At 32.9% G+C, this 11,192-nt stretch overlaps 1 protein-coding gene across 1 annotated transcript in view; it reads right to left on the bottom strand.

Moving 5' to 3' along the window:
* The window catches only part of LOC128231550 (phosphorylase b kinase gamma catalytic chain, skeletal muscle/heart isoform-like), a 30,173-nt gene continuing 18,981 nt past the window's right edge, over positions 1 to 11,192 (bottom strand). The window contains exons 5-11 of the mRNA XM_052944543.1: positions 8,040 to 8,105; positions 7,422 to 7,494; positions 6,688 to 6,778; positions 6,190 to 6,434; positions 5,112 to 5,195; positions 4,665 to 4,706; positions 1 to 4,446 (exon numbers count right to left, since the gene is read on the bottom strand). Of these exons, the coding sequence (XP_052800503.1) occupies positions 4,207 to 4,446; positions 4,665 to 4,706; positions 5,112 to 5,195; positions 6,190 to 6,434; positions 6,688 to 6,778; positions 7,422 to 7,494; positions 8,040 to 8,105 (841 nt within the window). The 3' untranslated portion in view covers positions 1 to 4,206. The remainder of the gene's footprint in view (positions 4,447 to 4,664; positions 4,707 to 5,111; positions 5,196 to 6,189; positions 6,435 to 6,687; positions 6,779 to 7,421; positions 7,495 to 8,039; positions 8,106 to 11,192) is intronic.

Below are 11,192 nucleotides of genomic sequence, written 5' to 3'. Positions count from 1 at the left end.
TTAACTTCTTCATTTTATTTCGGCAAAAACAACAAAAGCAGATTGCATGCTATGGGCAACAATAAAAAGTGTCTTAAAACTCGGTAAAATCAGTAAAATATATTTACAGTCTGTCTCCAACAGTGTTTGATACGCTATTAAGTATCCAATATTTTAGAATACTTAGTAAGCACACATAGATATCTCTGAATGTAAGAGTACTATCAGGTAACAAATAATCAGCAAGAAATATGCATGTTTAAAATAATTTACCATAAGTAAAACAAGTTATTTAATCTGAGTTTGCTGGCATACTCCAATTATGTTTCTTTTGTTGTTAACTGTGTAAATATATTTAAATCAGAAACAGTCGTTGTAAAAGCACTTTAGTATATATCTATGAAAGATTCTTGGGAAGTGTAAGATTGCTGACTTCCCCATACTTATTATTAACTTGTTTGACCTACTTAGAAGGTATTTACATGACAGTGCACAACCTACAAGCAAATTCAGCCTGAAATTGACCCGCTATACACATGTCATTTGTATACATCTATCACAGATCGCAAACTAGCTGGATTCGGAGTTAATATGCAAAAAAATGTTGATGTTGAAAATATTAAGATTACAGTTATAAAACACAAATATGTACCAGCAGATGAAGCAAGATGTTCTACAAAAACGCATTTTAAGGAACCTGTAATTTTCCTTATTTGTAACTACATTCCAGAATTGCTTATTTGTGGCCACATATTGTTGTTGTTTTTTTGAATGTAAATGTTTTTAAGCACTGAAAGTATTTACAGGTCAGCCACAATCATTATACTTTAAGAAAATTAACCAATTTCTTACCACTAGAATGTACTTTTAGAGAACAAAAAACATTTTTTACCACTAGACGTCATTTTTTAAATAAATTTAAGTATCCCAGTTTGTTTTAAGAATATAGTAGTTTCATGATATTGATAATACTAAAAGGTCGAAGACATTGACATAAAATGTAACAAACGTAGCACTCATTGTATGTTAAGGAATTCATTACAAAATATGGGTAAAACTCTGTTATTACAGCATGCTTTTACTGATATATACTTAAAAAAACAAATGTAAAATATTCGACAATAAACACATAAAACTCCATTGGTAATGTGTGCCTAGCTTCTGGGCTTGGCCCTGTATATTACATTGTTGTATTACATGTTCAAATATGGTTTTCAAAAGAAAGGTAATAATTGAATTATGAATGTAAGAAACCTGCTTACAATTTCTCAGGTTTTAAGTTTAAAAAGGGTAGAGAAACTAGGAAACATTAACTTGGAGAGTTAAAGCCTGGCTGGCCACTCGGATATTGATAGCTTTGATATAAGAGTTTTTATTTCATTGTTTGAATTAAGAGTATGCAGGAATTGAAACCACACTTGCCAATATATTTCTGGGTAAAAGGTGCAGTGTATATGGTTGTACAGAATCTTGAGCATAATAGGCATTTTCTTTTTTCCTTTTAGCTATATAAATCTATTCATACTTAAATATAAAGGGGGGGGGGGGGGAAGAATGCAAATTTTAAGTTGTAACCTGGTGGAAATAGGCAAGATTTATATCATATTGAAATCAGTTGCTGCACGCTAGACTATACGACGCTATGTCTATAAGATAAATAACTGAATAGCATGCATTATTGATAAAATATGTGAATGTCAAAATTGGGCTATAACTTGTTTTGAGTAAATGAATATGTGCCAAATAAGATAAACTAAACTTTCTAAGTCAATACTGATTTAGGATAAAAGAGAGACATCTATTAACTATCGTATGGCCCTGAACTGCTGTGTAAAGACTCGAGTCATATGAATTAACATTTTTTGAGATAAGACTAAAAATCCCTATGTGCATGAAGACTTTGACCAACATTTCCTAAGTAAATCAAGATGATATTTTGATAAATATCTCAATATGCCAAAAAAAACTTACCCGGTGTATACATCCACCGACGAGTAGGAAAGCCATCCGTATTTTTTGTTAAGTCAAACTAAAAAAATTAAAATGCTTCCTGTTTATTTATCAAATCTGGCCATCCATCTTTAACAAAAGCCTGGTCTTGAATAAAGATGGGAGACATATTTCAGCAGGGTCAAAAGGGTTCTTTAAATGTGCAATAATAATAATTACAAATAGTTCAATTCATGAACGTATTATCACATGTAACTGATTCAAGTAAACATAATGATGACACATGATCGGCAAGTATTCACATGTTAACATGCTGCAGAAACATTAAAGGAATGGTCAAGACTTAGTGATCATATACAACAGGTTACATCAGACAAACTGTAGATAGCTGGCTCTAAACATCACCACAGCCATGCATCCTCTTCTTATTTTGATCACCTAATATACATGATTTATGTTTCTCATAAAGACTTAAGACAACCTGCCATTGGCATTTTCTTGTCTGTTGAGGTGTTGTGTGTATTAAAATTGTGCCTTTTTGCAATATGATATAGAAAAGAGTGTATATTATTACTTTCTGTGGTCATTTTTCAATTAAGTTTTCACTCAATGTATACCCGGTAAGGTAGATTATGAAGAAGTAGTGTTCATTTAAAGAACTGAATATTCAACAATCCAACAATTTTAAAAGCATTTAAAAAAATCCTAGATCTCTGTACCTTAAATATTTCAACAAGAACATATACAATGTCATTACAGTGTGCATGGCCATGATACATTTGACCAATACTATCTATTGTATTCATATTGACAGTAATCTTTGAAAACAACAACAACAAATTAACAGGCATGGAAACTATAAACACCTGAAATGAATTAATTGGTTGTAAAAGTATGTATAAGCTTGCAACTATTAATTAACTATAAGGAAACTCAGGGTAGCTTCTGCTTAATAACAATATTTTAAAAACAGTTTTTAGTTTAACACAAGGCAGAACTAATGACATGCTCAATTTCTTCTTCATTTTTTCAATGGCAATAAAATAAAATGTCTGCTAGTGTTAACAATAAAGCTATGTAAATGTTGTTCTGTTAACAGACCCGCTATGTCCTTGAGTCTGCTACACTTCCGATATTATTCCTAACATGAGAATGAGACTAATTGAAGAAGACAAGTCACTATAGCAACTTAACAATGTTCTTTTTAACCTCAAGGAGACACAAGTAAGTTCTAAGATTTAATTTATAACAGCTATCCATCCTGGAGCATACTTATTTTTCAAATGTAGCTGGAAAGACATTATTAAGCTTACATTTATGTTTAAATAAAATAATTGCCAATTACATACAAAACACCTGTTGTCTTTTTTCTTGATTTTAATTCTTCCTAGACTTAAAATATTTTTATCAATAGAAAATTCAATGTATTCATTTCAGTTAAATAAGCAAACATCTTCAAGTACGGAAAAAAGGAACAACGTTAAAAGTCAAATTGTTCATATCTTTTTACATGAATACCATTTACTCACTTCTCCAGGAGCACTTTAAAACTAACAAATAAGCAATTACATATACAACAAACTACATCATTTAACTATAAAAGTGTTTTTTTCTAAAATAAAACAACTAACTCAAACCAACTGAATAAAACAACTGTATCACAAGCTAAATGCACATAAAGTTAATCAACTACCAGGATAGCGTTAGCATGGGAAAGTGGTTGGTAGGGGACACAATTACAGCTAATTCAAATGTCAATAATCCTATGTTCAATTAAGTCTCCGATCACAATATATACATGTTTTCTAGTCGTGTCTTACTAAATCTTGCAGACTAGGTTGCTGGGGTAATCCTACAGTGCTTACATATCATGGACACTTAAGAGTCCCAGTAAAAGTCTCTCAGATAATAAAGTTGCAAAATGCTACATGTACCTATATCAACTATTTTAGAAGGACATCATCCAGGAGTGTATAAAATGTACAAGTTTAAACCATGTAAGTGACTGAATCAACCCATATTTAAGTTTGGGATGTATGCCACATACATTTGAGTAGGATCATGTAATATTGAAACCCAAGAGAAATAACAAAAACAACAACACATAGAAAGTAATTTATGCTAGTATCATTGAGCCTGTAGGACACTTAACTACACCTACAAGTACATATACATGTAACATCTTGCAACCTCTCTTATGTTTAACCTTGTTATCAATTTTAAAACCCTAACTATAATATACATGTAGGATTATGTTTGCTAGGTAGACTGCGTTGATCATCTGGGGAAGAGATTCTGCCATTCATCGCGGGTAACATGCTCAAAGAGCGCGGCCCTGTTCTGATTGTCTGCTTTCTTTACCCAGTGGCCGTACATCCGGAACGCACAGCCATCCAAGAGTTTCCTACACATTTTCACACTATATGGATTGACTTTCATCAGTTGTACAGAAACTGGGGGTGGGTTGTTGTAAAAGAACTTGAGTCTGTGGTAAAAGTTCACTACATACACCAGGGCCTGTAAAAATACCGTATCAATTCTCAATTTTTATTCCAATACATGTGTATTTCCTATTCTGATCACTGCTATCTGCCTTGCTTTTTGTGCAAACAGTGAAAATTTCTTCTCAATCTAAATCATGCTGATTAACAGTGATATTGCAATTCTTAACAAATTCAGGAATATAATTGCATGTGATTACAGATATTTGTTTCTGAAGTTGACAAGAATGTTACCTTAAAATGTCTCTTTGCAAGAAACTTTCTGCGTGAAGGTAGCTGCAAAAGAAAATCGATCAACTGATAATAAAATCTGTAAATCTTATATATCAGAGATTAAGTTCTGAACAGTTACATAATTATTTTATTTACAAGAATAACAGTCAAGACCATAACACTAAATAACCATTTAAAGAGAGTATCACAGGCAATGCCTGTGTTTTTCAACAATTATCAAGCGAGAACTACATGCCAAGCTCACATGCATATTGTCACAAATAACAAGTTGTTCGTCAACATCTTGATTTTTTTAAGTATTGGACAAAAACAAAGGTTACTCAAATGATGCTTATCATAATCACATAAAATTTGTGGCGATACCTCAATGGGAATACTTCAATCTTTTTTCTTGAAAACAAAATACTTTGATTCTTTAAAAGTTAGGAAGAATCATAACAACATTACCTCGTCCCTCTTGAAGAAAGTGTGCTGGAGGGCATCGTTAGCCGTCAGTCGTTTCCGTGGATCAACTACCAGCAGATTAGATATCTGCAATGGTCCACATGCATTGGTTATACATGCATGTAAGTCATATTCATGTATTTAGTATGGTGCAAATACTATTATCAACCATTTAAAGAAGTATCTAATTGATTTGTTTTATCTTTGACTTTATGAACCTACATTTTCAAATTTCACCAAACATTTAACATAATAAAAAGGCATCATAGATTAATATGTTTTCTACAAATGTTAGAATCAACATTTCCCTAGAAGTTCCTTTCGAAAGGATGTCAGGGACACCAGGGTGGGAATTTGTTTCCCCTCTCTTTTGTTCTTCAACAGTGCAATTCAACGTCATGTTTCAGACTTTTACAGAATATGAAATAAACAAGAGTCAGTTAGTCCGAGACTCATTAAATGTTTCAGACTACCTGATTTTGCTGAAAAGCCAGACAGCCTGATATAAAAATCCCTTAATTATATATAAAAATTGTATCCAATAGCCTGGTCGTTTTCCTCAGACTGGTATTCTGTTCTCATTAAACAACTGGTTTTGAAGTACAATATTATTCATTTAATCTCCACAAACTCAATGCAGCAGATACATTCCTTCACAATTTGTGCTGTCTGGATCAAATTGAAGGACAAAGATTTACACCTTACTAATTGGCTTGAAGGGTCGATATCACTGCACCCTTTATAACTGCTGCAACATACCTAATTAGGCTTATAACGCTACGTGGCTTGTCATAAAAACTTTAAGTAACAGGTTTTTGGACATGTTGTTTGACGAAATTAAGGGTGTCTGAATGACAGATCAAAGCATTTGTTTTGTCAGTCATCAAAAAAATAAATAAAACTTGAAATACAGGTGCCTATTGTCATAATAATATGGCTTACTAAGCTGGATTTCTTTAAAGTTTTTACAAAATATAAATTTTACACTGCGGATATCAACAATGACACAAACTCTGTGACAGTACCATGACTTTTCATCTTTAAACAACAAACAAGCTTTAAATGCATGATTATAAGTTACCAGATCTTTAGCTGCCTGACTGACATCATCCCATTCAGGGCTGCCAAATTTGTAGTTGCCCTGCATTATCATACGGAGCATCTGCATCTGTTTGCGGTGCCAGAAAGGTGGGGCTCCACACAGGAGTGTGTACATGATCACCCCACACGCCCACATGTCTACCTCATGGCGGTATCCAGGAACATTATCATACATTGACACTGCCAACACCTCCGGAGCGAGGTAGCCAGGTGTGCCACACAGCTCTAAAAATAATATTGACAATATTACTTATATTTCAGTAACAGTTATAAAACAGGAATGCAATGAATTAGATCTGAAAAGTACATCATCTTTCTCTTCAACTACAAAAGAAATACCAAGAGGTGGTCAGTGACTAAAAACTTTATATCAAAAAGTCTACATGAAATCTGTTTTAAGATAGATAACTATGGAAATAATTTTCTGAAGTTCTGAGTTTGTCATGTAAAATACAACACAAATGTCAACCAGACTAACCAGTGAGCTCCTCATTTGGTCCAAGAACTGTTGCAAAACCAAAGTCAGATACCTTCAAGTTGAGCGAGTCATCTAGGAGAATGTTTTCAGGCTGGAATACAATATAAACATGATACACTTTAACATTCATACCTAAAACATCCAATGGTATGAGTGTGCATTATTGGACTTTAACATTCATACCTAAAACATCAAGGGTATGAGTGTGCATTATTGGACATAAGTGTTTACGTTCATGTCTCTGCCAACGGGATTACTAGTAGAATTCACATGTTATCATTTTAGAAAGCCTCAGATGAAAACAAAAGCTAAATTTCCATTCAGTCACTAATTGGTATTATTTAATGAGTGTATTTAAGAAGCTCCCTAGGCTACTATAGAGAGGCATGCACAAAGTAATTTATTATAAATTTTTGCTTAACTAAATTTACAAAGCAGGTGGGCTGCGCCCATCTTATGCCAAATTAATAGTTTAGTAAAGCAAAATTAAACAATAACTATAACATAGTGCAGAAAAGACTAAAATTATAAATGTCATGTTGTTTCATGTGTGCGTCACCTTCCATTAATGTCAAAATATTGCTTTACAATACCCCCATAATATATACATGTATAACAAAAGCATGTTGGAATATCAATGGCTGAAACCCTTTCATGCTATACCAATGAATGGATGCTGACATGTTCAATAAAGCATAGTTATCTGACACCTTAAAATGAAATGTGACTGTTACCTTCAAATCTCTATGGACAATATTTTTGTTGTGAAGAAATGCTACAGCTGTGAGCAGTTGCTTCATAAATAACCTGAAATAAAATGAATTCTCATCAAAGTTGCAAATTAATGTCTGATAGGGTCTGCTACATCCTAATATTCCAAGAATGAAATATAAAACCAAGACAAAATCTAATTTATTCCCCCTCAAGTTATAAAGAAATCGTTTGCATAGCAAGTTACAGGAACCATGATCATGTTAAAGAAGACAAGGCCGGGTCCTTATTTCATATTTTACCAAATGTTTCCTCAATATAACATTTAACTACATCTTAGCCTAATAAAATTGATTAATGTAAAATTTTGTGTGCACTTAGTTCACAAAAGCACTGACGTCTGTTTTTCAAGTTTTAAAGGGGCACAACTCAAGATTATTTAAGCTTGAGTTAAGGAACCTTTTACTCATATGCCACATGTCATTGTGAACATGTGTACCAAATTACAGTAATTCACCAATTCAAGTTATGGCCAATATCAAAATTTGCATGACCCAACGCATTACCTAAACAAAGCCAACAAAAGTGATGAGCTGAATAAGGAAGATTATCCAACTTCCCTATATAGTGGTATATGTTACCTTGTTCGTTTCTCAGAGAGAGTGACCACCTGGGTCAGGTAATCAAACAGCTCCCCTTGTCGACACCTGCAATCATACATCTACTGGTTAATATCTTTACAAATACAAATACAAAAACATTTGTATAGCGCAAAAAGTATTGTTCAATATTTTATTGTGCTTCACACAGTTAATGCGCTATTTTACACAAGGCTATATACAGTCATTTACACATAAAATCTGGTAGACTCTTTAATTATAAAACAGTCCAAACAAAGTTTTCAGTTCCTTTCTAAAAGTAGGGTTCACTTTTGATGTGTTTTATGTCTCTAGGAAGAGCATTCCACCATTTTGGCCCAACCACAGCAAGTGATATGTCAGCAATACTGGTTCTGGTTCTTGAAACAATAAATTGATTGTCATCAGAAGATCTTAGTCTGTATTTTCCCTGAACACGGTTTAACAAAGACCTCAAATAAGATGGAGCTGTTTCCTGCACAATACGGAACACAATGACAAATTTTTTAAACATAATGCCCTCACAGGTAGCCAGTGAAGGTTTCACATTACAAGTAATTTAAAATCAAGTGGGATCCCTCTTTTCAAAGATCATATCATATGATTACCTTTTCAAAACATTCAGCCATAACTGTGTTTGACAAAGAATTTAACAGATTTTTTTTTAAGTTTTCAGTCACATTGGTACGCATCATTTGGGCATATCTAATGTCATACCAATGAAAAGACCCAGGCTCTAGTGTCTATAAGGGAATACCTGTACACTTTATACAGACTTATAACTTATACAGACATATAATTATGGGAGAATTTGTGCGAAACGAAATGACTACCATTGCGCTTGCTTAGACAATTTTATTACCAATCTATAATAACCGGCGAGTGAGTCGATCATATTATCATGGTCTGGTTTGAATACAATTTTGATTGATTTTCTGTGAAAAATCAGATATGCTGGCCAGACTTTAGTCAGAAATCAGCATTCATCTTATTTCTATGTTCTCACACCAAGATAATTACTTATTTTAATATATAGATAATGCCATTTTGTTTACATGATATCGATTGTAGGAGAGCAAGGCTAAATAATTCAGGCCCTAGAAAGGGACAGACTATATGTAGCTCTCACCAAAACAGGAAACATTAACTGGCGAGTTAGCCGATGTAATTAATAACATGGTCTGGGTTCGATCTAGTTTAACCCATGTGACGGACCATCTCTCACTGACCAAGACAAATAGCCCCCTTGTGACATTCACCGATTCAGAATCAACTAGATCTATAGAGTCTGGAAAAAGTACAAAATTAGGTAATCTGATCAAAATGATAAATAAAAAAAAGTATGTAAAGTGGTAGTCAGAAATTGCTAGCACTATTCTTTGTTGTATTGATAACCGTAGAATATGCATGATAAGTGTATTTTTTATCCTGATAATTGAAATGGCAAGGCATTGTTCCAGTTTGGGATAGTAGCTCATAATGTTGGCACACCACCTAACTAATTAACTGACGGTCATTGGGTAGAGCCCTACACCAGGCTAATTATTTCCTTACAGGTTTATAATTATATGACAGCCATTTTGTATTCTTATAAGCTGCAACAAGAAATGGTCTGAAGCAGAGAGACGAGAAAGTGAATTATTTTTATGAAAATACACACATACAATATAAAAGCAGGTTCTAGAATCCCATTAAACTCTGTCAGAAGCTGTTTTTTAACACATTCCAATACATTTTAATTATTCTTCCTTTAAAAATACACCAGACATTACAACTAGGATTCAATGAAAGTCTAGAAATATTTGATTAGTGTAACTAGCTGATGTTATAAGCATTTGATTGGCGTTGTAAGCATATTTGTGAATTGCATATAATCACAGCAGACTGGTCTGTCAATACATCAAAATCTGACATAGAAATTAAAGCATAATTTTGGATAACGATCAAGCAATAAATCAATTACCAGTGCATTTTCTTTATCAAAACATGGTGAATTACACACAAGTTTGGATAAACATAAGATTTTGTCAGTTTTCTATTAGACCAAATTTTTGACATCAAAATAATACTACCGCCTACCGGTACCGTATAAGAGTTTATATGAAAACTCTCCTTCCAATCATGGTTTTGGATGACTTATATACAAAAGTAATATTCCCTGTAATTGTTTTATTCAATATCTATTAATTTTTTAGAAAGAAAAATGTCTACATGAATATCAAAATTTTAAAACCTCTTCAACAGTATTATTTTGAGGGAATAGTTACTTTAAAACTGCATTGTATAATACTTTTATACAGAAAACGAAGGCTTTGTAATCATCTCTGATTTTGCAACCAAACTTTGCATAAGCTCAGATTACCTAAAAAGTCTTCATAAAAACCTTTGCTATTGTTTTCTAAAAGAAAAGGGCCATGGTGGCCCTTAATTGCTCACATAAGTAAAGGTTAAAACCTTTGTTTTTTTATGAGAATGAATGAGTTTGTTCGTTTATTGCAATTCAACTAGGGATTAAAGTTTATTAAACTATGATCAACTATTGTTAAATGTCATAAAATAAGAAATAAGAAAATAGCTTCAACAGTCACGGTCAAGGTCATCCTTGGACAACATTGATATTGGTCTGCAAAACTGTAAACATGGTCCAAATTTTATTGCTGAAGCTTCAAAAAGTAGGTCAAAAGGTCACAGTCAAGGTCATCCAAGCACAACATTGATAATTGCTTTCAAAACTTTACACATGTTCAAAAATTTACTGCTGTAGTCTCAAAAATAAGAAAGTATATCAAAGGGTCACAGTCATGGTCATCTAGGGACGCCATTGATTTTTTATTTCAAACGGTACACATGGTCCAAATTTCATTGCTGTAGCTTTATAAAAAGAAAGGTCAAAAGGTAAAAAATAACAGTCAAGGTTATCCAAGGACAACAGTAGTATTTGTTTTCAAAACTGTACACAAATTTTATTGCTGTAGCTTTATAAAAAGAAAGGTCAAAAGGTAAAAAATAACAGTCAAGGTTATCCAAGGACAACAGCAGTATTTGTTTTCAAAACTGTACACAAATTTTATTGCTGTAGATTCAAAATAAAAACAAAAATCAAGCCAAAGGGATGGGGCACGCTTTTAATCCAAGAAGCATAATTTGAATAACATT

Source organism: Mya arenaria, chromosome 4 (genome assembly GCF_026914265.1).
Source record: "Mya arenaria isolate MELC-2E11 chromosome 4, ASM2691426v1".
NCBI lineage: Eukaryota > Metazoa > Mollusca > Bivalvia > Myida > Myidae > Mya > Mya arenaria.
Note: the sequence above shows the minus strand (reverse complement) of the source record. Positions and strands in the feature narration are given on the sequence as shown.